Consider the following 27806-nt stretch of genomic DNA (forward strand, 5'->3'; position numbering starts at 1 on the left):
TCTCTTTATCTCCTTGACTGCATTATCTAAAAATGGTTGTCATAATAAGATGATTGAGAGAAACATTTAGAATACTCCAAGTTCTTAGTGAGTCCAAAATCAGGAGCAAACTTAAAAAATGACCGAGAGCAGGCAGTGACTTGCTCAACAAAACCTAGAAAGTAAATGGTTTCATATCACGCTGATACCTTTGTACGCTGATCGCATTGCAGTATACCACCGATGTGATGTCCAGGTATTTGACATTAAAAGACAGAAGCAAAGAGTGGCTTACGAACTAGAAGACTGAGAGATTTTATATTATTTATTTTTATTTTTATTTTTTGTAATATACACGGTAAAGAAGTCGATATGGTATATTTGTATATTAAACTGGCATCACAAGCAAAAGAATGAACTTTACCTTAAACATAGATAGATAGATAGATAATTATGCAGATAGATAGATATAGATACAGATAGATAGATAGATACCCGGTATTCATTATTCTGCAGTCAGTCAACAAATTAATCATTCCTGCGAGCTTGTGTGTTCTATCCAATACCATTCTACACATATTGCGGGAAATAAGTTTATTTACCCTATGTATTGAAGTCCTGCCTTTGATTTTTACGATATTTCACGGTGTTTCAGTAATCCCTCGTCGGTAGTCCATTCCAGACGTAGGATGTTCTTAACCGATGACGCTAAATTTTGCAACATAACGCTCCTCTTTGGGTTGCGGATCATGCTTATATATTTGAGCAAATCTGGATCGCCTTTTCGACGTCTTACTATCGTTCGACACAATTAAGATAGAATTTTAGATAGAGAATATTGTGCATTGCGTCTGAATCTTTACCTCAGATGCCAGCAATATAGCCACTCAAAAAGGAATTCTGGAAGTTGATGACTTTGGTGCAAACTCTCTGTACTCTTTACATCATTGCTACAAATTTGATCGCGCTGATGCTTTGCGGAGAGAGAGAGAGAGAGAGAGAGAGAGAGAGAGAGAGAGATTGCCTCCTCCCTTGACCCACCCTCTTAAGAAAATAAATAGAAGTTTTATTGCAGCTGTAGAACATACCCAGGTAGACTACTGTAGTTTCCAAGAATATTATTGTCAAAAGCAGGTTAGTCCATCTTACTGTAACTTTGACACTAATCGGTAATAAACACAATTGCCTTCAGTCCATTCACCTGATCTTCGTGTGACCCAAAGGATACAGGCAGGAAAAGTGAGTTTTCTTTTTCGTTTCTTTTTTTATTGCGTGCACATCACCCTAATGCTAAATATTTACACACGTTTGAACTGTTTCAGAGTCAAGAACTGTCAAAGAAACCAATGTGAGATACAGTTTTTTACACAGAAAAGATAAATCTGTACAGTGCTAAACATTCTGCTTAGATAATACAATAGCAGAAGCTGATGCTGCACATATAACACTAAGAACATATGAGTATTATGTTGAAAGAAGGTGTGGAAAAGCACCGATAAATATCTTTTCAGTGATTGTCACTTGATGTTCTACCATGGTCGGGGATCGTATTGTGGGTCAATAGACGTGGAGCTGCAATGCCAGTGAGTCCAGGAAACTATCGTCGACCGTATCCGTATCCGCCTTTACCACTGGGGAAGCGAGCGGTGCCCTGGTACGTCACTACCGGGTGGTAGCCGCTGCCGTCGGCCCAGTAACTGACCTGCTGCCGCCGACCGTCGGGAAGGTTGACCCAGTACCCTCCGTGGGCGTTGCCGGAGCCGTCGCCAGATTCGTCATGACCGAAGTTGGTGTTGCCGGCGGAGACCCCGTAGCTGTAGCTGTACGGGGTTGGCACCTGGGGACGCAGAGGGGAGGTTGAAATAAGACTGAGGGCAAAGAAAAACACTTTGAATAAGCAAGTGAGGAACTTCACCGTGAATCAGGAATTTCGAATCAAACTTGAAATGAATTTGTACTCACGGCAATGGCACCATATCCTCCTCCACCGCCGTATCCTCCACCACCTCCACCACCACCACCTCCCCCGTATCCTCCACCAAATCCACCGCCGCCTCCACCACCGTGGCCTCCACCAAATCCACCACCACCACCACCACCGCCTCCGTATCCTCCTCCACCTCCTCCACCAAAACCTCCTGGTAGGGCCACAGCACCGGCCACCAACAGGGATGTCACGAACACCTAGCGAAGTGATTTTATGGAAACCAGTGATAAAATATTTTGCATTCAACAATTTTTGCTTTGAACATACTACTAATACGAAATTTATAGAGTCATTGCATAATAACTGAAATGAGGAGGAAGGAACAGATTTCTTGATTATTAATTTAACCCTCAATCCACAACGCTGACAACACAGAAGAATTACGAAGAACAAAAGCTATACATGAACTTTGTATGTATCATCTCTTAAGTTTACCGATAAGTGCATGGTTGTCTGAGCTCCAGAGGGTGAACTGTCTGTTTCATGATGATCGCCGAGTCTTTATACCTTCATGGGCCCGTCAATCAGCCAAGGTCTTCCCGTCATTTAGTCTGAATCATTCAACTGAGGAAGTTAGGGTCATTGTGACGTAATACGGAGAGAGCAAGTGCATGTGGCAAGACGTACTGAGTGGTGACTTGGTATTGTGCAAACTTCGGGCAGGATCCAACTATACAGCTGAAGGACTTGATGCGGTATTAAACTTTTGGGTGTCCTTCAACTTTGTGTGTGTGTGTGTGTGTGTGTGTGTGTGTGTGTGTGTGTGTGTGTTGTTTTGATTTTTTTTTTTTTTTATGCATGCAGAAGGACCCAAATGATATTTATCCTTTGGTTCCATGTTTCCGCATAAATAAGAAATGCTTCACCAGCTTCAGAGACAAGTACATCTATTCTGTACTTGCATACTGTATTTATTATTAAAAATTATATCTCGTTTAGATAACTTGATAAACAGAAATTATTCAGATTATATGTATTACTTGTAGCAACATAGAGGGCAGGGGACCAAAAAAAGTTACCATTCCTAAATCCATTTCAAAACAACTGACATGGTGTTTGTGGTTTGCAGTTTTACTCTCTATGAATCGAAGATGATTCTTTTCATTCATGTAGATATGCACAACGCCTTTCGTTTCATTATTGTCGTCCATGGTATCTATGGTGTTAAAATCTTATCCTCGTTTTCGTATCTGGAAAACATTATCTCATGCGATATGATATCTGACGACATCTGTTTAAAAATATCCTTTATCACAGTACCAGAATATAATAAGATATAGCTTTGAATTTATTTGCAACTTCAGTTCATCATTAGGTAGTAAATATTTATCTTTAGCGCCCTATACCTAATACAGGAGTTCGTTGCGTGGTAAATGAAGTCAAGAGACAAATATGAGGCGCTTGCAGTTTATTTTCTTCTCATGAAAGGGATTTGCAATGTTTCTCTTATGAGACATCGTAAACAATAATTTCATGCGCGAAGTCCACGTTGTTCCCTAACACAGAATAGGCCAAAATCACCTCCCCCCCTTCCCCCCAAAAAAAAAGAAACTATGTAATTTTCTTCACCGAACAAGTTTAACCACACCAGTCCAATGACACATAGATTGATTGATTGACTGATTGATTGGTTAATTGATTGATTGATGTTTTCTTGGTATCTTCTGACGACTTTATTTTATTCTGAAAAAAACCTGTCGCAGTGAAATGGTCAGAAGCAATGTAAACTCCGCCACCATGAGTCTCCCCAAAGCTGAGAGACAGCGTAGGGTGGTGGCCAAAACAGAACGAAAAAGCCATCATCAGACTGAAGGGGTTAAGCTGACTACAGAGAGAACCTGCTCTTTACGCCTGAGATTATGTGGGGCAGCAAAACTCGGCCAGTGAAGATATATTTAATGAAGAAGTTAATCGCTCTGTAAATCCCAGTCGACGGATTACGAGACGGGCCCAGCTGGATTTTTGTATGAGTGGACAGTATGGGATTTTTACAACACGACCACCGAAACAATAGACCTTTTATTCCTATTTCATGTGTTCATGGAAGGATGATAAGCGCAGTCATCTCCATCGGCATTTTATCTCGAAATTTGAGAGTTCACGGTGACGTACAAATATACAGATTGGTGGAGCGAATAACTGCAAGATGAGTAGTTACTTCCGCTCTTTACATGTTTGCCGAAGCGATATTACTAGCGACAAAACAATAACAAGCTATTCCACATTATCCCCTTCCAAGTGTAGGGTGCTGAGGACAGGCTACCTTAATTTAGAACAGTTGAAGATATAGTAGACTAACCTTCACCCCTGGTAGTATTACAAGATCAAAAACCTCCGCTCACCTGTGGGAGATACAAGCCCATGCCCATAAGGCAAGGTATTTTCTGTCACAGGAGCTCCACTGCAGTATTCCAAAATCTAATAAGCAATTTAATAAACTGGCCTCTCTGTAGGAACGCTATTTCTTCCTGTAAATCGCGTACAGCATCATTATAGTTTGTTTTGGCTTCATATAGAACGTTACATAGACCTGCTGAATTCAGGAGTGTGTGTAGGTCAGCTCTATTCAGTCCAGGGAACTCGGGAAAGGACGAAACTTGTACCAGTCAACCCTGAGTTATTTCTCGGACTGACGTGTGTTGAACTTGAATAATTATGTCGCGGATGAAGCCAAACCAACTGTAATGATGCTTTAGCCGTCGTAAGGGAAAGCAATAAATTATGTCCTTACTGGCTGATTTTTTATAAAGTCTGAAGAAGTAAGGTGAATTACTCGTACAGTTAATTGTATAAACTCAAGCCTGTGATTATTTTGCAGTGATAAAAATTGTCGTTCCTTAAGTAGATTGTTGTTGTGGTTGCTGTTTTTGTGGTTTGCGGTTGCTGTTGTTGTTGTTTACTCCCCGTCCGCCTGACCAAGCAGACCTGTCAACCGCAGCTAAGCAACCGCCTCAATGGAGTTGTCCCACAGGTTCCTTACTTGATGTTGTGTTTGCGTCTCAGTGTAGCATATGTTGCGTAGTGCTTCATTGTGTGTGTTATGTTGTGTGAGCGTATTCTCCAACCCGGGTACGTGTCGTCTGTGATTCCATTCTAACCTGCTAAATTATGAGAACTGGGTAATATTCTGATCTAAGCCTAATTAGTTGTAGTCGATCTGTTTAAATATGTAATCAGTATTAATTAATATCTTAAAGTCAGGGGATATCACATGCTGCATGCTATATGTAGCGTTCTTTATTTGAAGCGTGGAAAGTCGATTTCTTTAGTTTTTGTTTTTCCATAACGAAGAAACTTATCCCTCCTCAAAAAAAATAAATAAATAAATAAATAAATGAAATAAAAAAATAAGATGAAAACACTTTACAACTGCCACAAACTCTAAAAACTGAAAATTTTCTGACGTTACCTATGCAGAGTTGTCTGTTCACCGAAACTTTGAAAGGTAACTATATGTACCCGAAAAGCTGAAGATGAGTGTGGGGGGACTGGGGTGGCTACACTCAGCCCTGACATACGGTAAGTAACAGTTTTTCTGTATGTATATTCAGTCAGGCAATCATGATGCATTCTTTGCCGTTATGACCAAATATGCACTGCCGCATACACCAGGGCTCTTTGTGCCATGTAATTTTTTTAAAATTAAGGCATCTTTTCATTTATTGGGCTACTATAATTTTAACGAGACCATGTGAAGGTTGTAAATTTGATATTTTTTTACGCATGGAAGCAAGAGCCAGAGGCTGGAAGCCTGCAAGTTATTTTTTCCAAGAAAAAGATTAAACAAGAGAAAGTTGAATTCAAGATCCGTTCACTATGAGCTGCCTGGATACTTTGCGTTTAAAAGGCTGGAGGCCAAAGGCAGAGGAAAATGCAGACTGAGGAAAACAGCTCCAGGACTGACCTGTTGCATGCATAAAGGATTGAAAATGTGAGTTATTACCTGCATTAGAAAGCTAGACAGAAAAGGAGTGAGAGTGTGTTGCCAGACGGGTGGAAAGTGCCCTCTGTAATGGAGGAGGGATGTACACATTTCAAAACACAATTGACCATTGAACAGCAGTACTAGAGGGATAAAAATACAACAGTGCGGCGAAGAGAGAGGTTAAAGGGAGTCAGAAAGATGGGGAGACTTGGTGAAAAAAATTTAAAAAATGACTCCACCCTGTTCATGTGACAAGTATCCTCTCCCCCAACGCACCATGAGAGTTGTACTCCACATGGGGATGAATGAAATTCCTGTTCAATGTCAACAGCTTTGGAAGGGTATAGAGAGTCCAAAGTCATCTTAGCACACCCGAAAAGTGGACTGTGCAAGGGAGGAAATGTGATCTTTCCAGGATGGGCCCCGGGAGAAAGAAGTCCCAGTTGCTGGTTCCGTAAAGAATGGAATATGAAAGTTTGTTGTACATCCACTGCTTAAAGCTTGAAATAAGTTATGTAACTGTCTCCAGCAGTATGGCACATGTTCCGTGGTACACCGTGCATAATACTGGTCTTGTCCTGTCCACCCAACCCTCCTTAAAAATATATTAGTAATACAAGATTTTTCTAGCTGCAACAGTGTACGCAATCCTGTATTTTTAAAATAAGTTTATTGTTGCGAACATTATCCTAATACTTCGGATGCATAACACGACAAAAATTGGCCAAAGGTTGCTTCCATCCAATGTTATCCTATTCCTTGAAAACAACTGAGTTCATGGTTACAAAAAAGAAATAATAATAATGTATCAGTATTCATACATCCAAAGGTAAAATAGGAAAATACCAATTATCCTCAGCTTTTATTTTGAGCACTTATTACTAAAACTAAGTATTTTTACAACTATGAACACCTCCAGAGTCAGCAACTGTGGGAAATCCGAGTTCCAAATAGTTATGATTCATAAGTCTTATTTTTTACACAGAGTTTATCCTGTACGGTGCCAATCAAAATAATTTGATAATTTTACTAGCACAGGCTAATAACCTACATCTGTACACTTAGAATAGAAAGGAACATTAAAATAAGCTATGAAAAGGATTATGTACAGTCTTCTTTATGACTGTCACTTCATAACTTAGTACATTGCTGTGGCACGTAATATAGGTCATCAAACAAAGATCTGCAGCGTCGGTGAGTCCAGGAAACTATCGTCGACCGTATCCGTATCCGCCTTTACCACTGGGAAAGCGAGCGGTGCCCTGGTACGTCACTACCGGGTGGTAGCCACTGCCGTCGGCCCAGTAACTGACCTGCTGCCGCCGACCGTCGGGAAGGTTGACCCAGTACCCTCCGTGGGCGTTGCCGAAGCCGTCGCCAGATTCGTCATGACCGAAGTTGGTGTTGCCGGCGGAGACCCCGTAGCTGTAGCTGTACGGGGTTGGCACCTGGGGACGCAGAGGGAGGCTTAAATAAGACTTAGTAAAGAAAGACCCCGTAGCTGTAGATTTACGGGGTTGGCACCTGGGGACGCAAAGGGAGGCTTAAAAAAGATTTAGTAAAGAAAAAACCCGTAGCTGTAGCTGTACGGGGTTGGCACCTGGGGACGCAGAGGGAGGCTTAAAAAAGACTTAATAAAGACAGATCCCGTCGTTGTAGCTGTACGGGGTTGGTACCTCGGGATGCTGTATGTACCAAATGGCAGAAAGGCAACGTGAAGTAAAATCATACTCACGGCAATGGCACCATATCCTCCTCCTCCACCATATCCTCCACCGCCGCCACCTCCACCACCTCCACCGTAGCCTCCACCAAATCCACCGCCACCTCCACCACCGTGGCCTCCGCCAAATCCACCACCACCACCGCCTCCGTATCCTCCACCACCACCAAAGCCTCCTGGTAAGGCCACAGCACCAGCCACCAACAGGGACCCTACGAACACCTGGTGAAGTACGATAAAGCCAGCTAATGACTATTTTTCTTATTAATATCGTACGGTATTAAACTGTGAATGATTTTAAAGGATTATTATTATTGTAACGTTCAGATGATTACGGGAAATAAACAGTGTGAAACGAAGCCAAAGTGTCATTATTGTCTGCACATTCTCAACAATTTACCGATAAGCGCATGGTTGCTCTAGCTCCAGTGGGTAAACTGTGAGCTCCATGATCACCATCGAGACTTTATACCTCCATGGACCCGCCAGTCAGCTAAGGTCTTTCCGTCGCCAGTTCTGATCTACTCAGCAGAGGAGGTGATGGTCACTGTGACGCAATACAGAGTGAGCCATCAGTGATATTACAAGGTTCACTGATGACTGTCATGAATGAGGTTTGTGTCAGGCGAAATTGGCACGAACCAGGTGTGAAATATTGTGAGTGAAATAAAATGATTCAATTCTCTGTCTTAACAAAGTATCTGTGTTTCTGTGACGTAGTGGCTGTCCTGATATTTAATGTACAACACACAGCACATTAAGCGGACCTGACACCCGTTGTATCCCTCAAGAAGAACTTGAAATATATGTGTTTAGTGTACATTTCCCTCTTTCACTGCAGAGTAAGAGATGATTCAATACACCCATCATATTAACGCCTTCGCAATAGTACAATGAAGCTTATATTCATTTCCCTTCCTCCATTCAAATATTACGACCTAGGAGAGATCCAGGGCAGTGGACGGGATAAAGCAACCTCCTTTTGCAACATTACTGCGATGATGGATTTATTTATTTTTCTTGCTACCCCTAAACGATTTCTGCATTTTCTACTGGCACACGATGTAATTCTTGTTTTTGCTAGAAGATTTACGCATCCCTGAGTGACTTTACGTGAGCAGTAAATCACAAACATCCTTTAGACTAACTCTTTTGGTCCACATATAGTTGGAATGACTTAACCCATTAGACCACCTGCTGTCCACTTCTTGGCTATATGGTTACAACTTAGCGTAGTAAACGGTTCCCTGGAGTAAAAGAAATTCTTTGGTTTGTCACTCGGTATAGAATCACAAGAAGATAGCGCTACATATAAAGAATGGATGGTAAGCACTCCACTTACCAACCACTAATACTGTATGTGCTGTTGCATTAAACTTCGTAGAAAACATACCCTTTGCGTAGTTTTCATTGAATTCTAGACAAGTTTTTTTTTTTATTTCCTGCAGTTCCAATGTTTCTGTTAGAAGAGAACTTTTCTTTGCCACGCCCATATCATTATATCTACAGCACCCATAGAACCTCCGGCGTTCTGGTGGTAGTGTGTGCATCTACCATTTCTCCTGAGCTTGGCTGAATCCACTCCAAGAGCGAACATTCAAGAGAGTACAGTAGTTCATCTTTTCATGTGATTTCGCATGTTAGCATCCTCCTGAGACTCCCCAGATGACACATACAGACTTATTCACTCATAAACATCGTCATTACAACACAGTTTCCAAATGACCTTACTCATCAGACATTCTAAAGGTCTTCCACTCTTACGCCTACGTGTGAAGCATCGAGTGGGAACGGGGCACCACTTCTCCAGTGAGATTACGTGATGTTCCCACGCCTACGGATCAATCGCCCTCCCGGACACTTGAGACGCGGCTGGAATGTGTATAGTAGAGCTGCTTGTCAATGTAAGGATTGCGCAAGCCAAGAGTTACAGTAAATGCACGGATACAGCACATGCTACACTCATTGTTACCTGGTGTATATACCAAGACCTGTCCCCTCATCTGCTACCATACCAGATCACCACTTTATTTTTCTTACACGGCGAATTTGTAAGAGAAATCTCCTCACGACTATCTTCACACCCCATACAACAGGGTGTACGCTTTTTAATGAGGGTAATGGTGAGGAACAAGGCAAGGACGCAGGCAGACACACCACAAAAGCTGATGAACAAGTCAGAATTACGTGAACTTCCCCATATTGCATTCTGGATTTATCCCCTTTAGGTTTCTGTCAGTCCCCTTTCAGTCTGTGTCACACTTGTTTTTCTGTGGATCAAAAACAAACGAGTACAGTCCAGCCTCATCATACATCTGCTTCCATCACACCTAGGGGGATATAGGAGCCCCTGTTTTGACAATACTAGTTTGAGGGATAGCAGCTCTTCCTCTCCACATCATCATCCAGAGACTTTACAGCGAGGACCAAAGCCCAGACACATGGAACCAGGTGGGATGTCATCTCACGAATCTCCCAGTCTCTTCACCAAATAGGCCACTGCACACCAACATCTAAGTACACGGTCAAGGAGAGCTACAATTGGGGGTTGCGGGGGGGCAGTCTGGCCTCCTGAATAACAATCCACCACCCTTCCTGATTCATCTATTAGTCCACTGAACACTTCATCAGGCTACTCTCAACCCAGTCACAGTATCCAACCAGGCTACGCTAACTTGTCTTGCCACAAAGATACATCACACTCCACATTGCGACGTTTAACAGTTGAGGAAGCCATCTCACGCTTTGTGGTGTAGCCATGGAATTTCAACACCGGTATCCTGTCCTAGAATCTCATAACTTCCAGGACAAGGCAGTGCTTCAGTGAAGAAATGCAGACAGTTCATTACCCCACATTCTCACAGACACATAAGGCAGCATTCTCAGTGAGGTGCACGAGTTCCTAATACAGTATTTCACTTATAGCCAACCTACTAAATTTACGAATACAGATGCATTTATAACTATCATTCGGATTTCTACAACAGAATTCCAAAATACCCACTTGTGAGTAATTACGTACAGTATATGTTGAGAACCGAGAGTCTAATTATTGTTATATTTAGTCACCACCCTTACTGGATAGGGACCAACTCAATGATGACTCCGGATATTTCATGTACAGGTAAAATTATGTGTTTTCTGTTTGCTCACCTACCTTTACTATGGAAAATTATATTCCATTTTTGTACCTGTTAAACAATCTGTATTATCTCTGAAGTGTCACAGAACCCCTATATTAACTAAAAATAACAAACTGCACCCTATATAATATGCGCAGTACATTTTTACGTGTTAAAAGACTGCAGGTAAATACGAAAAAATAGTAGCTCTTCTCTTATTTTATTTTATTTTCTCTAGAACATACATTTAAGATTAAGAACATATACATATGTTATCTATTCCAGAGAAAAGAATTGTTAGAGAACCCATTGTGAGATGTTTAAAAATTTCGAGTGGCACTTATTACTTACACAGCAAAATTAAACCAGCAATGTCAGCTAGACTGTTCGAAAAACAAAAGACAGATGTTCAAGTTGCACATTTGTACACCGAGGATAGGAAAACAAAATGAAAATAATGTGCACATAAGCAATGAGAGTTTATGAAATATCACCTAGATAATTGTGGTTTCACAATTCTTAGCATATTGTGGCACATAAACATTGGTCATTAAACAGAGAACTGCAGCGTCGGTGAGTCCAGGAAACTATCGTCGACCGTATCCGTATCCGCCTTTACCACTGGGGAAGCGAGCGGTGCCCTGGTACGTCACTACCGGGTGGTACCCGCTGCCGTCGGCCCAGTAACTGACCTGCTGCCGCCGACCGTCGGGAAGGTTGACCCAGTACCCTCCGTGGGCGTTGCCGAAGCCGTCGCCAGATTCGTCATGACCGAAGTTGGTGTTGCCGGCGGAGACCCCGTAGCTGTAGCTGTACGGGGTTGGCACCTGGGGACGCAGAGGGAGGCTTAAATAAGTCTTAGTAAAGAACACTTACCAACCAACTGAGGAACTTAAATATTGTATTTTCCATGATACTGGAGGAAGTATGATGTAAACTCATACTTACGGCGATAGCACCATATCCTCCTCCACCACCGTATCCTCCACCACCACCTCCACCACCTCCACCGTAGCCTCCACCAAATCCACCACCTCCTCCACCACCGTGGCCTCCACCAAATCCACCACCACCGCCGCCCCCGTATCCGCCTCCACCTCCTCCACCGAAGCCTCCTGGGAGAGCCACAGCACCGGCCACCAACAGGGACGTCACCAACACCTGGGGTAGTGTCGTGTTAGGAAACGTTGAAATCAGCTTCACCACAAAGTTACATTTTCTTAGTTTCTATAAACGGTATCCTCGTTGATATACGAGACTTCGTCATGCCATTTCTTTAGTGGTTTAGTTTTCATATGACACCGCAATATCCTCTAGTATGTGACTGATTCATAATTGGTCTGTTGACATCTGTAAGGAACAAACAAAAGTTTGTTAAGATGTAATATGCAAATTTTATAACTAAGGAAGATGACCAACGAAGTGTCCTATCCCAACGAGTATACGGTACTATATATGTGAAGTATTATGCAATAATTCGACGGTATGTCTATAGCAGTGAATGAAAAATAAAATGTATCTAACTTATTAATCTGCACCTTAACCATGAAAAGTGAAACAGGAAGTTTATCTGTCTATCATCCAGTCCGTTATTACCCTATGAGAAGCGTAACTTAAGGCACTTGGGGCCAGACCACTCATTTCGGACATTTAGGGTGAGAGAGCATTCGTTCGTCCTTGAGTAGCAGTATGTGAGCAGTAATCCCCCAACCATTCCTTCAGTATAAACCCTTATAGACTCCACCTAATTAGAGTATCTTAACTTATTAAACCACCGTTCGATTATATCGTCACCACCCAGCGTAACAAATGGTTTCCTGATCAACAAGAAACCGTTGGGCTTGTCATTCCGTGTAGAGTCACCTGAAGGAGAGGCACTACATGAAGTGAACTGGGTAGTGGACGCCCACAGTCTACTACAGACATGAAATACTTTGAAATATTTGACCGCCTCGTGATTAATGTCGTTATTGCTTTGTCACATTACCAATTTCATGTCTGCTTGAGCTCCAGAGGAAGAACTGTCGCTGTGTGTGCAATGTCCAGGCTTTATAAATGCATGGGTTTTTCAGTCAGCCAAGGTCTTCCCGTCACCAGACCAGTTTCAGTGAATGGAAGATGATAAGATTGTCGTGATGCAACAAGGAATGAGCCATCACGGACACTGCATGGTTCAATTGTCACTGGCATGATACGCTTCCACCCCTTCACTACGATTAGCACGTTTTGTAATTTATTCTAATTCCAAATGATTATATTCAACATCAGAGGGCTCCATGTAAGTTGCAGGATTCATGTACGTTATATCAGAGGCACCAGTTGGAAAAATCCCACGCTGAATGGAAACTATCAGGTGGTGGGAAGAATAATAAGAAAGATATCCCAAGGCTGAAGAAGCTTAGTATGAAGTTTGTCGGTACGAACTATTTCCAGTATGAACCTCATTAAGCATTATTATACCATTTCAGTGGTGCTGGAGAGAAATACGAACCTCCATATGGTGGCACTGATTTAACCAGGCCGTTCCACGGTCTGCTTTTACGAACATCCCTCAGCTACTTCCCTGTCCTCTAAAAGGAGGATGGTGGACTGTAGAAGAGCAACTTATGCCTGCAGCCCACTAGGTTCACGTTTCAGATGAGCCTGGGACCACAACAATAAAAATAATGCCATTCCAGCCATTTTCATTCGTGCTTTTATGTCATAGTCAGTGTTGCAATGTTGTTGTTGGCATACAGTAAGGCCTACGCACGAGAAATGGGGATCCAACATCTCATTGAGGTGTCAGTCTCAAGATCTTACCATGTTTTAAGAACCTCGATATCCACCATTTGCCCAGAGCTTCAGGGTTTCCTTTACAGTCACCAGAACTTGACCAAGGACCGAGAATCACCGCGATCTGCCATTGGAAAAGTAGCCCACTCCCACTCTGCCTTACGCGCGGTATAGATGAGGACGGTATTTGGTGTATAGGGTGAAGAAGTGACTGTGGAAATATGGTGTTAACGTGGCTATTTGAGAGTGAGAAAGCCTAAATGTTCAGGGGCGAATTAACCACTGGGCTGCAGTCTGTGTTCCCCACCCTTGAAGACGCCTCCAGTTAACAACAAAAATTAATTAATTAATTAAATAAATAAATGGATAAATGATTAAATTTACAGCAGCTGGCATCGCACAAGATCCAGTGATGACAATTAAAATCTTTATATGGGGTCTCCTTACTCTGGATAGGGAACCTTCATATTTTTTTTAGCCTAGGGGCCCCAGTGAGGTTAATCCGGCCTTTCATATGTAATCGAAGAAGCCTCGGCGGGTGCAGACATATTGGAATACATGGAAGAACATCTTATTGCCTTTCCTAAATGTTAGCCCCAGGTGGGACTGAACCGAGATCAGGAGGACTGACAGACATAGTCACTACCGACCCGATCGCCGTTTTGGTGAGGGCTATTAAGTTAAACAGCTTAGGAAGAGGTGTCACGAGATTTGCTAAGCTCTTTAAACGTGGTGAATACTCTGTCCTTATCATGTCTTCGTGACTGGCTTTGAAGAACTGAAGGTTATCATGAAAAGGATAAATTCAGATAAGGTCACTGATAGCGTCTCACCTTCCTATGATCATGCTATGGATCACACGAAGCACAGAATAACGTGGTCTAGTGGCTTAGAGCACAAGCTATCAACTGAGGAGTCAAGCGTTGGATTCGACCCAAGAAGCTTTAGCTGACGTCAGGAAGGGCATCTGAAATTAGGACTGCAACCTCAGAAAGAGTATATGGATTAAGAATTAGGACTGGGGCTGAATGATGGAGTCACTTCAAAATGTGTGTGTTCCACTTGAAGGAACTGGGCCACTCCCACAATCTGAACACTATGTCGTGGTTGCATGAAATTCGATCAGCCTTAGTTATGAGGTAGCAGTGAAACTCCTTGGTTACTAGTCAAATCAACCCTCCAGTCTGACTACATTTGGCCATCAAATGAGCTGATAGGGGCTAAGGATCTTCCTCAGGTTAAAACAAATGCATTGTAAGCTAGTAAACCCGGTCTTGAGTCACGTTAACCTCGTCAGTCCGCTGATATGTTTTATTTATTTATTCTTGCAACCTCCAGACGATGATATTAAGCTCTGGGAGGCTTGGTGCAGTGAAGGGGTTACTGAAGCCTCTGTCTAATCTCTCAAGCCCAATAAAACTATCAAAAGCTGAATTAAATTGTCCGGAGGTGACATAAATAAAACATAGGCTACCTGACTGAGGAGAATAAAAGTACTGACCAATTGTACTCATTCTTACTCTCTATTTTCCTTTGATAATTATAGTCCGTATGTACAAAAGACGCTTGAGATATTCACGTTCTTTTATGTATTTGAGGTTTTCGGCATATTAATTACAGTATATTTATGAATGTGGAGGTGTGAGTTTGACATGGTTTGTGAAAAAAGAAAACTGAGAATAAATATTAGAATAAATCATTAATACTGAAATTTAGACGGAAGACAGAACACGAAGATAAGGGAGGAGACTTAAAAAGGAAATTTTTAGAGGCGGTAAAATGTTGTATGGGTTAAGCATTATAGGACTAGACAATACCAGCAGAGGGACTTTAGGAACCAGGGAGTCAGGCACAGTTTGGAAGAAAGGTCAAAGTATACGAGGAGTTGAGAAGCCCGTGGAAGGAAGGCCACTGACTATTCAGGCTTAGATAGGAACACTCAAAGCATACAGTAGTTCTCTGCTCACTCTCTGCTCGGTGATAAGACGGTAGTTCCAACCTTTTCTAGACTACACTGGGAATGGGCCGATATGACACTACAACTTGTGCAGTCTAGACAATCCTCAGATCACCCAAAACAGGCCTTCGTTCCGTGTGATACCCTGACTGCGAGTTCCTTCCACCCAAGAGTAGAAAGAGAGAGCGATGGCTACATAGCACAGTGCATGAAGGCAGTGTGGTACCGACTGTGCTGTATGGGTGTGAGACGTATTCTTTAAGTTCTAGGGACGAGGGAAGAAGTAGAAGTGTTGTAAATGAAGTGCCTAAGATCTATTTGTGGGGTAAAGTGGCTGGGACGCAGAATCTTTGTGATGGATAGGGCTAACTAGTTTATGCTAAAGTAGTGTGTAGAGGATGGGTGATGAGAGACTGGTATAAAGGATGTACAGATCAAAGGTGAGAATGAAAGTAAAAGAGAGTAGCAAGAATGATGGAGTGGATGACATTCTGAATTACAAAGGTCTGAGCACCCAAGAGGGAGAGAGGCGTGTGTGGAACTTAGCAATGAGTGTATGGGAGGGAAGAGGATGAGTCTCTGTCGGTGATGTATAACAGGCAAGAGGTGGATGATCAGGGTAAACCACACAGTAACAGAGGGGCATGAATGTAAGTACAGTACTTCAGTCTAGCTTTGGTACAGATCATAATAATGGTCGGTTGAGTGAGTCATTGGATATAAAAAAATATAATTGCAAGTAATGAAGCGGCTAACAGCAAGTATACAGACAGACAGACAGACAGATAGATAGATAGATTGAAAGGTAGATATTTTTTGTAAATATTTAAGTTTTAAGTGATGGTAAAATATAAACATAAAGATGAAAATGGATCCTTTCCAAATGATACAGTAATGTAAGCTTATTGAGTATGTTTATTTTATTGAAATTAGGATAGCACTACACAAACAATTCACAGCAGAATAATGAAAAAAGAAGGCCGTATACATTTGTACGACATATCCAGATATACTCAGAATGAAGAATTACAGTGAAAAACTTAGATTAAACCAAAAATCTTTCGATGGCTGCAGCATGTTAAGCGAGTCTAATAGATTCTTTTTCTCGAATGAGGGAACAAATTTTTTCTGCACTGAAAATGACACCGAAAAACACCTTAGTGAAATTCCTAAATGATGTGTCCAAGTATACATGGTCGTCAAGGCAGATGGTTTGTTTCCTGAAACAGTAGCGTCGTTGAGTCTTGTAGTTTATCGTCGACCGTATCCGTATCCACCTTTACCACTGGGGAACTGGGCGGTGCCCTGGTACGTCACTACCGGGTGGTAGCCGCTGCCGTCGGCCCAGTAACTGACCTGCTGCCGCCGACCGTCGGGAAGGTTGACCCAGTACCCTCCGTGGGCGTTGCCGGAGCCGTCGCCAGATTCGTCATGACCGAAGTTGGTGTTGCCGGCGGAGACCCCGTAGCTGTAGCTGTACGGGGTTGGCACCTGGGGACACGGAGGGAGGCTTAAATAAGACTTAGTAAAGAAAGCCCGTAGCCGTAATTGTCCTGGGTTAGCACCTGGGGACGTTGTGGAGAGGCTCCAATAAATACAATAAAGAACACTTGACAACTTCTTTACATATTGATTAGAAGAGAAACTTGAATGATTCCATACTCACGGCAATAGCACCATAACCACCGCCGCCACCTCCACCATATCCTCCACCACCACCGCCTCCACCACCGTGTCCTCCACCACCTCCTCCACCCCCACCATGGCCTCCGCCAAAGCCTCCTCCACCACCGCCTCCATATCCCCCTCCTCCTCCTCCTCCACCGAAGCCCCCTGGGAGGGCCACGGTGGCAGCCACCAGCAGGGATGTCAGCAAAACCTTGGAAGTAACAACGTGTGACACAAACCATTAGTGCTTGTTGATTGCAGTGTCACATTTCGTTTTCAGTTTTAATCCGTTCATTCCAGTGACATACGGTAGGCAACCATTTTTAGTTAACTCATGCTGCTGTACCTCCAGACGATTTTATCTAGTTTAGAAACTTTCATACTGAAGGATTAATAAAAGCTTCATCCAACCCCTTAAAAGTCTCTCCTGAACTGAACAGAATCGTCTGGAGATACTAAGAATGAAATGAGATATGCCATCACTTGAAGGGGTTAATATGTTATTGCTTAAGATGTATAAAAAAAATAATAATTGGCTCAGTATTAGAAGAGAGTTCAGTCAGCTCACTTATTGAAGTATAGATTCATATATACTTATGATCCGTGAAAGGCTTTTATGAAGTATCTAACATTTGCTTTTCACATGGCTCATAAACTCACAGATTTGAACATGATTGTGTGATCTCCTGGGGGAGGACTGACAGCAGATCGTCTAACTTCAGCTTTATACCAGTGAGCCAAGTCTCGGTCACCAACCAGGCCTCGCAGTCAAGGTCCCACCATGACCTGGCACCACCGGGTGGAGCGGCGACGCGCTGTGATGCAACGCTGAGTATCTTTAACGTTATTCATTGGCCTTTTCTTAAGCGGCTGAGGAGCTGTCGTAACAATGGTCACACCTCTTCCTTTGCAATACAGTATATTCTTCACAATACTGTACACCTCAGCATCCTCTTGTATGTTATTAAAGTTAACTCTATCGGTGCTGGAACGACATAAATAGCATACTAGAGACTGCTGAACCACGATAAAACACATGGCTAAGGATGAACTGCTGCAAAGCGTCCTAAACCATTTAAAATACGGCCCACTGCCCGAGTAAATTTAACGTCGCTCTCAGTCACAGAGCCTCAGGTACTGGTCCTGTGCTGTAGGTCTCACTTGACTTTATTGTACGTTCCTTGAGGGTGAGCAGTCTCCTACATACCATGCACCTTCAAATCTCACCACTTCAGTAGTAATACTCATCGTCCATAGTACATATTCTAAGGATTGTGTCATTTAATAGTAGGGTGATGATATTAGTTGGGGTGTTCATACGACATGCTGGTGGAACTTGTGGAGGACCAATAATGTCAGTTTTAATAGGAAAGTTCAAATCAATAAACTATTCCCTGGCGCAGCCTGGGGTCGAACTCGCGTCTTTTCTGACAGGAGCTAACTACTACAACGATAGCCAGAACAGAATACAAACTTCGTATTTTGCAGGCGAAGAGTTGAGAAGCAGGAAAAGCAGGGTGTCTGAACAAAATACAAACGAAAGACATCATATATATGTATATTTATATAGATAGATAGACAGATAGGTAGATATAGATATATATAGTATTTAGTAGCTCATTATGACATCTGTTTCACTGAGCACTAGCATCGTTGGCATTAACTGTTTTGTTGTTTTGAGATACGGAATGCATGGCTGTGATGTAATTTTAGTTATAAAGAGTTCGTATTTTTTATACCTGTAGCCCTGTATTGTCATAATTTTTGAAAATGGCTGAATTACCTTATGCAGCTGTTGCCATCAGTTATATTTATGCTGACAAAAATTAAACATTCATTTGAAATATCTATACTTATTGCACTTAGAGCAGTGAGTTTCTCTACACTGGAAAAATAATATAGCTTGAAACACTTCCACTCATTGCTAATCAGGTCGAGGTTTTTGCCCATCAAATTTCTCAACTTTTTCACCCACTTCCTTTGTGTATTGTTCTAAGTCACTTTCATAATTACGCTACCGTTTTACCACACAAAAGGAAGAAGAGCTGTATTAAACCCTTCAATTCGATGACGTACTTTAGTGATTCATTCTTACTACCTCCAGACAATTTTATTCAGCTACCGCCCTGTCAGTTAAGAGGGTAATAAGGCTTGTATCAAACCCCTCCAGCTCGAAAAGTCCCTCCCAAGCTGAATAAAATCGTCTGACAAATGCAACATTTAGAAAAGTCACCGCATTGTTGTTGGCACCTGGGGATGCAGAAGGGAGGCTTAAAATTGATAAGACTTAGTAAAGAAAGACCCGTAGCTGTAACTGTACCGGGTTGGCAGTAAGGAACGGATTGGGATGATATTAAAACTATACTGTGTAGAAGCCAGCATAGTCTTGACGCAGAGCAGGAGTGAATTAATAAGTAAGCGATTTAACACAGGAAAATAAAAGATGTGAAAAGCTTGTGTGAAGTGCCTAATGGCCTCTTCAGTCCGATGACGTAATCTATTCTGGTTTATTTCTGCTTCTAGACGTTTTAATACAGCTTGAGGGACTTGGGGGGGATGAAAAGGTTAAACATTTCTTTCACTTTCTTCCTCAGTACGGGAGATCTTTCGTACAGAGGAAACAGTAATACGTAATCGCGGTGAAGGGGTTAAATATCTTCCTTCACATTAGTAATGTTCTTTTAAAAAATCAGTATTGTTAATTTTCCACACTTACATGTAGTAGTGTGCAAAAGCTTGAGATAATTGCTCGAAGTCACGACAGAATAATAATTCAAGTGTAGTGACATAGGAATAAGTGACATGCTCTTACTTCACAGGTTTATCATTAAGATCTATTTCTGTACATTGTGCACAGAGAATCTGTACTCTCCTGTCATCTTTTCCTGGATTTCAACGAGTAAAAGCAATGATGTTGAAATGAAAGGCCTTGCATTTACTAAGCTGTTGTCATTACTCACATGCACTCTAAACAGACTCAAGTTCTATAAGCATTTTATAACAAGCATGTTTTTTTTCTCTCTCTCTCTCTCTTATATATATATATATATATATATATATATATATATATATATATATATATATATATATGTATACTGTATATAGATAGATAGATAGATATAGATATACCGCTATACATTAAATAAGGACCAAACGCATTTATCTTAAATCCATCAGCGATGGTCATTTTAAGCAATAACTCTTATTTCCTTTTTGTTTTGGAAGTTAGGAAAGAACCTGTGGTTAAGTATACTTAGGGATGTCACCGTACCCTTCACCACCACCACTTCCAAAGCCCCCTCCACCACCACCTCCTACATATCCACCACCTCCTCCATACCCTCCACCTCCTCCATACCCTCCACCTCCACGTCCACCATGGTCTCCACCACCTTCACCGCCATAACCCCTCCACCACCACCGGCGCGGCGTCCCCGGGGGAAGGCCACAGTAGCACCCAGCGTCAGGAACGTCAGCAGCACCTGGCAACACACCTAAAATGAAGTCTACTGTACATACGGTTCCTCGATATCCCAGGGCTGTGAATCATGTCAGCAGATAGAAAGTTTGTTTATTGGGGAGATACAGCATCCACCCGGCTTGGACTGTCTTCGGGTATGAACAAAGACGCAGTATACCTGAAGAAGATCCAGTTAGGGACGAATCTCTTGTACTCCACATAAACCTTTTTTCCAATGGTGGGTATGATATTTTCCTATCTAAATCTGCTTAAAAATTCTCATTCCCGAAGAGTAACAGAAAATAATCACGTATATAGCAACCGCCGTGGATGTCAAACAAATAACGTAACACGGGAGAATGAAAACAGTGAATATTTTCGTGTATTACATCCCCAGACAGAGGATATACTGTACATAAAACCAGCATTGTATCATGTATTCTGCTGCTGAGTTCATATCATATGTTGGGATGATTTTATTGATCACTTTCACGCCCCTCATGAGTGCATTGTTGCATGTCACATCACTACATTTTTTTCTATGACATTAACCAGCTAACAAACCGTGAGCCATTGTCGGTGATTGCTTGCCAGTAAGTCAGTATGTGCTTGTCATGTTTGGCCATGTGGAGAAAATGGAGAATAAGAAATTCACTAGGCGAGTGTATGTGACTAAGGTGAAGGGGGAGACCGAGGATGAGGTGCAAAGACGGGGAATAAAGGTAATGAATGAGGGCAGTGTGAGTTAGAGGAAGTCCAATGGCAGAGGATAGTGACATGGAGGTACTGGAGAACTTTTAAGGAACAAACTATTAATGAAATATTAAAACATACCAGATAAGTAGGCTGGTGGTGGGAAAGTGTGCGGAGCTGCGTCTGCCACCTTTAGAGATTTTTTTTTTTTTTAGGTGGGAGGGCTGTAGATGGGGGTGATTGGGTCCCCATATCATTCTCATCTACTGTACCTACCTACTATATTTACCAGTAGAAAAGGTGAAGAGAAGAGAGAACCTGTATTTTTACACAGGAAAAATCATCAGAGAAATTACCAATATGCCGGGAATCGAATAAGGTGACAGTGATGGTGGAGGTGATGATGATGATGATGATGATGATACCAACTTCTTGTACGCACGAGTGACAGCACGAATGAAACGTGCAGTTGTTATAGTCTGCTGTGGTTTTATTGTAGAATGTGCACGCGTCACGGTCAGTACTTGAATCGTGGCTGCAGGTTGTCAGTATGATGCTGAGTAACGCGTGACACGAGATATAGGGGCCTCGTGGTTTAAAGGACCTCGTAGCAACAGTTCCTTGGCGATTTATTGGCCTAAGCACATCCATAGCCTCTTTTTACGTCATTCAGGCGATTAGGAGACTTCGTAGCAACAGATTCTCGGCGATGTACTGGCCTGAGCACCTCCATAGCCCCCGCACCCCTTTTTATACTAATGCTAACTGCGTCGATTTTAAGAAGATAAAAAAAAAAAAAAAAAAAAAAGGGGAATAATAAGGTGTAAAATGCAAAATAAATCGCTAAAGAAGAAGTGCTCGGGGCTGAGAGACATGCGGAAAAGGGCAGGGAGGATGAAGGAGGGCAAGATCGGAGTGAGGAGGGGTCGAGAAGGGAAGTGAGTGTTACCGAGAGGAGGGAAGCATAACACTGGATGCTGTGGTGGGAGGGGAGCTTGCCTGGAAAGAGTGAGCGGGGGGGGGGAGTCTGCAGGAATCGGAAGATGACAGATGACTGGGTAAAGGAAGGAGGGGGGAACGAGAAGGGGAAGTCTCAATGAAGTGGGAAGAGTCAACTTTCTTTACAAATTGCTGTACATGTCCATTTTGGTTTACAGGTCTAAGGGTTACTTATTTATACCCCTGCCAGAAGAACACCTGCATGGGCTAGTGTTGGCAACGCAAACCTTACTCAAACATTCCAGATGCAGTACTAGGCAGTATGAGTGTAGTTGACGCAAATGTAGGCTGCCTGGTGAAGTGGATGCAGTGAAGCCGTTTCTTGTGACTGACCTAACTTGACACACGTTCAGTACCATATACTTGCTCATTCTGGGTCACGTAGCGGGATTTCTCGGCCAATATAGGTGCGTCGATAGTGGTCGATTACGTGAATTATGTGGACGCCCAGGTACTTGAATATTCGGGACGTCTTTCTCATATCGGGTGTCCCTGTGTAGCGGATGTGATGTGAGTTCTACGTGCTGGTCTATGCCGGGGTGGAACATCAAGTATAATGATAATGTTGATCAGACTTTTGTAGTGGGTCATATGTCGGCTACTCGTAGATTTCAGTCGTAAAGCAGCAGCCACCTGTCTTACGTATCCATAAAAAGGAAGAACTAGTCCATGTATATGGATATTCCAGCAAGACAATGAGAACGACTACAGATAGCAGGGTACTGTGGCTAATTGGGTGTATCCTTAATAGGCTAAAAAAAAAAAAAAAAAATGTACAGGAAACTAAGCTGAGACTGACTACAGAGTGGGAGAAGGGAAGGAAATGTTTGTCGGCGGGTGATCATAGATTAGACTGTAGCAGACCAAACATGTGGTTTAGTATATATATATATATATATATATACATATATATATATATATACATATATATATATATATGGGGTAGATCCAGGAATTTTCGGTGGGGGGGGGGGTCTGATTCGCTGATTCAGCCAAAGACTTGACGCGACATACTGATATTTCATTGTTGAAATTGCCTCTTTATTCAATGATGCATAGCCGGTGGGAGGGATGCATCCCCCGTCCCCCCCCTAGATCCATATATATATATATATATATATAAATATATATATATATATATATATATATATATATATTATAATTTTTTTCATCGAGGCGAAGATGCATCTGACAGGTTGGTATTGATTGGCTGAATGCAACATTACTTCATAATCTCTTTACTCGTTAGCATTATTAATTGACAACACATATCTGAGGAGAAAATTTGGGTTAGTAAATATTATTCGGAAATGTTGCATTCAGCCAATCATCACCAACCTGTCAAGTGCATCTTCGCCTCAATAATAATAATAATAATAATAATAATAATAATAATAATAACTGAGTATAGTCGTAGAGCTTGTCAGGGAGGTCAGAGGCGAGAAGTCACAAGACACGATACTAGGAGCGTAAGCAGTTTTATCCAGAAGTTTCAAGTCTCATATTTCATAATGGTAAAAAAAAAAAAGTTTCTGCGATCACATCCATATTGGAAAAGCCTTAATTCCCAGCTAGGCTCGTAAGCATTTAACGTACAAGATGGTTTCAGTTCTTTAAGTAGGCCGACAACACATTTGTAACTGGTAAACCCAGTTCTATCTATCTATTACCTAACGTCTTAACCCCGCAAGGGGTGGCCACAAACAAATCGCCTCCATATCGCCCTGTCCCCCGCCATTTAACTGCCCTCTCCCCAGCTCACACCCCTCTCTCATAATTATACTCGTACAAAGTTCAAATCTGCGGTCAGCCAACTACTGTATGTAGTACGCATTACTCAACGGCTGCATGTTTCAAACACGCACAGACATGAATCCTGAGAATGATACTCCAAAGACGTTACTGCTTAGATTAATAGTTAGTATCTAAAATAAGTAGTTCATGTTGGATATGATCACATAAAAATAATTACAACCTTTTGCCTTGTAAATATCGTGGCTGGAATGGTTCAACTCAAACTAAAGTAAACTGTAGTCTCAATGGACAGTACTTTTTACTGTTAAAATATGATCGTTTCCATTTCTTATTTGGGTATACTGTAACAGATAGTGTCATAAGTGTTCATTTTCCTTAAATCAATTTTGCTTAAAACCGATACCACGGTTCGCCACTGAAATTCCCGAATGCAAGACTGGCCACAAGGACTCAACGTTTTGGAGAAGCGCAAAACACAAACATATCCTGCACTCACCTTATTTTAACACCTACAATGGACAGGAGGTCGTGTTATTACCTGAAGAGAGTGTTTGATGACGTTGAACAGAAAGAGTTCATTCCCCTGAAAGGTGATGAGGTAAGGATGGCAGACTCAGAAGATTGCGACCACAGTCATTTTTTTTGAATAACAAACTGATGATAGTCATTATGATGATTTTCTTTACTTAAACCTGGAAATGTAAGACATCCGGTTCAACAGATCAGAGTATCACATTTCAATATAGGTACCAGTAGTGTTGCATTATTGAGATTTTGAAGTGGTTATTTATTGTTAGTGGTGAAGATTAGTAATGCCACAGATTTGTAATATTTGGACATTTCTGGTGAAAAACACTTTAGGCTAGTCTTTTTTTTTTTTTTTTTTGTTTCAGTAACCTCTAATACAGTGACTAATTTTCTTCATGCTATGTAGGGGGACTTTAACACAGGGGTCTTGATAGTGAGGGAAAAGTAATAACTTAGTGGCATTTCCCATGTGGGCTAGCATTGCCAATGCACAGAAACTCATATGTTCAAGTTATTAAAATTGAGTTGTGGCAAAAGCATGGAAAAAGATCGGTAATTTTATCAGGTCAGTACATTGCATAGCTAAAAAACTGCAAAATTTCTGTATGGAACTGCAAATTGTCCACTTTCAGTAATGTAGTAATGTGTTTTCAATGTGCCCTATGATTTTGTAATTTTAAATGAAAGAAAATACTTGTAGCAATGCAGGAAGATAAGGATGAAATTCCTGCTCCTGCTGACTTCAGTTAGCATTTATTTCCCCTCCTTGTACTAAAAATCATGTATTTATTTACTTTATTGCCGTTTCTATAGCTGACAATCTTACGTGACATACAACCTGTGGTAACCTAACCTAGGGAAGGGGCTAAGAACTGGGTATCGACTTACCAAATGGACGTGGTGATTCCATCTATAACAAGTGCATGACCTCAAGGTATATAATTTTGGTACATGTGCAACACAGATAGTTAACTTTTGAATTGTGACTGTAAGAAATTATTGGAAAAAGACAAAATACTGTATACGGTACCTATTTTGTGTACCGGTATTTAAGGAAGTGGCCTGGTCACCCATAGCAGTGTTTATCAATGATCTCCAGCTGGCTGCATAGTTTACTGACTGTTGCACTGACTAGACATGTCAGTGTACCCCGTATCAGTGCAGTGGGAAACTTAATGATTTAACCAAACCAAACCTAATCCAACCTAACCTCACTTGCATTTGACAGCCAGCTTTCATATTAAAAAATGCACGTTAGGAATGTTAAATATGGCCCTGCTGGTGGTAGATGTCGGCAAAATATTAATGCATTCTAAATCCTCATTCATAGCTTTTTGAAGGTAAGTTTATAAAAATGCCCAGTAGCTGTGGTAATCCACAAATATTAACAAGTAACCTGTGAAAGACTCATTTCAATAGAAAATATGGAAAGGCAGCACCCATTTGGTAAAGAATGAATAAAAATTGTTGGAATGCACTAAAAATGGGCAAGAGTATTGCTAGAAATAGTTCAGGAGAAAACGGAAATATAAACAAATTTAAACAGAACAAAATATAACAAACCTTTACCAACTTTTTGAACTGGGTAATCCTTAAGGAGACAAAGGACTACCATATTTTCTTTTTTTCTATTCCGTTTTTCTTAATGGGATTCTGGGGGTGTTTTCTGGTTGCATTTTCAAGTTTTGATTTTTTATTTTTTTTTTATTATTATTTTTTTTTTTGATGGTGGTGAAAAGCAGTTAAAAATTGGTATTTGTTTACAATCTCTAACTACGTTGAAGATGTTTGCCTTGTTGTGCAGACTGATGGATGTCATCTCAAAACACCATTTTTGAATGAAATTACCCTTATTAGTGCTTATTTATCGAAACAATCTAAACTTTCGTATTGTAACAGCCTTATTTATCCTAACCTATCCAGACTTATCCAAGCCTAACCTATTCTGTATGTAATCGTGTTTTCCAGTTTTGTTGATGGATCTTCTTCGTACTCAAAAATGCAATTTTTTACACCTTCACAGAGTCACTGAATCAATTCAAAGATAGGTAAGATTTTTTTTTTTATTTTTAAGAGGTGGTCCCATGTCTCCTTAAGGATTACCAACTACTGGCCATCATTTGCACACACTCCATGACATCCCCTAAACTAAAAAAATAATAATGATAATGCTGCAATATTACTGATGCTGATAATAATAATAATAATAATGTTAATAATAATCATACCCTGTAATAATAATGATAATTGAAGAAGAAAATGAAATTTCATGTTGGAAGAATAAAGCATAGTACAGGCCGTCCTCGTTATAATGATGGGATGCATTTGGGAAAACCCGTTGTTGAGCTGAGGTATTGTTAATCAGGGATGTTACAGAAATTATAGGGATGGGTTGGGGAGCCTTGGGTTCCCCCCTCCCCAACCAAGTCCAAAACCCACCTAAATGAGTCCAAAAACAAGTTTCTAGTTTGCCTAAACCCCCAGATAGCTTTAAAACAAGCTGGACTGAGCTTAAAAGCATTGTACAGCACACCTAAACCCAAAATATCTGAAAATCATCAGAAATAAGTATTTAAAAAATCAGACTTAGTAAACTGTACCATCCCCAAAATTGAGTTTTCATCCCACCTTTGACTAAAACACGTTAATCTAAGTGTAAAAACAGTTTATAAGTAAACCGAAACACAAAATTTAAGTCTAAAATATGATTAATATCGATTAACTAAGAAACCATCGGAAAAAAAAAACATCAGGTAACCGGGGACTGGCCATCGATGGGCGGGGAAGGGTGTTAAATTTTTTACATCACTATGATGGGGTATCGTATAGCAGGGTATGCCTGTACTACCGGTATGTAAAAGATAACCAGGTACTGAAGAAGTTAATTGCTTCAGAGAGTAGACTACAGTACTGTAGCTACAATTTTTTCAAAGCGTGGGTGGATATTTCAGTCTTTGGTTTAGCACTGAACAGAGACAGATGATGTATGATTAACGTTACAGTATTATGGTTGTTCAGTATACAATAGAAACTCCGTAATTTGGAATTTTTTAGAAACAGGAAAGTGAGCATGGAAGTAAAAAAGTTGCTGCATGACATTATTATGATACCACCTTTAACATATGGAAGTGAAGCTTGGACCTTGTGGGAAGGACACAAGCCAAGAGTGAGAGCAGTGGAAATAAGTTATTTGAGAGGAGCATGTGAAGTTACATGGAGAGTGACAGTTGAGGAA

The 27806-nt window shown here is 41.3% G+C and overlaps 3 protein-coding genes across 3 annotated transcripts in view; 1 reads left to right on the plus strand and 2 right to left on the minus strand.

Moving 5' to 3' along the window:
• Positions 1–1576: 1576 nt before the first annotated feature.
• LOC145392786 (uncharacterized) lies at positions 1577–8026 on the minus strand. The gene is made up of 6 exons (XM_080267075.1): positions 8015–8026; positions 7627–7836; positions 7111–7339; positions 4266–4273; positions 1942–2163; positions 1577–1816 (listed from the first exon to the last, which is right to left on the minus strand). Exons 1-6 carry the CDS (start codon positions 8024–8026, stop codon positions 1577–1579), a joined length of 921 nt encoding a protein of 306 aa, XP_080123201.1.
• Positions 8027–11323: 3297 nt separating this feature from the next.
• On the minus strand, positions 11324–17374 carry LOC145392787 (uncharacterized; the record flags this gene model as incomplete). The annotated part of the gene is made up of 3 exons (XM_080267076.1): positions 11324–11563; positions 11694–11851; positions 17155–17374. Coding segments are annotated over 3 exons (618 nt in total), but the record flags the coding sequence as incomplete, so codon positions are not given.
• Positions 17375–24557: 7183 nt separating this feature from the next.
• Positions 24558–27806, plus strand: part of LOC145392789 (uncharacterized) — a 46998-nt gene continuing 43749 nt past the window's right edge. The window contains exon 1 of the mRNA XM_080267077.1: positions 24558–24641. Within this exon, the coding sequence (XP_080123203.1) occupies positions 24558–24641 (84 nt within the window). The remainder of the gene's footprint in view (positions 24642–27806) is intronic.

This window comes from Coenobita brevimanus, chromosome 23 (assembly GCF_032717465.1).
Source record: "Coenobita brevimanus isolate Jiangsu-jjx chromosome 23, ASM3271746v2, whole genome shotgun sequence".
In the NCBI taxonomy this organism is placed as follows: Eukaryota; Metazoa; Arthropoda; class Malacostraca; order Decapoda; family Coenobitidae; genus Coenobita; species Coenobita brevimanus.

Excerpts from the sequence above, each read along its gene's own strand:
- LOC145392786 (XM_080267075.1), bottom strand. Across the intron at positions 7,340-7,626 it reads GAGGATATGGTGCCATTGCC|GTGCCAACCCCGTACAGCTA; the intron begins GTGAGTATGATT and ends CTGCGTCCCCAG. Across the intron at positions 1,817-1,941 it reads GAGGATATGGTGCCATTGCC|GTGCCAACCCCGTACAGCTA; the intron begins GTGAGTACAAAT and ends CTGCGTCCCCAG.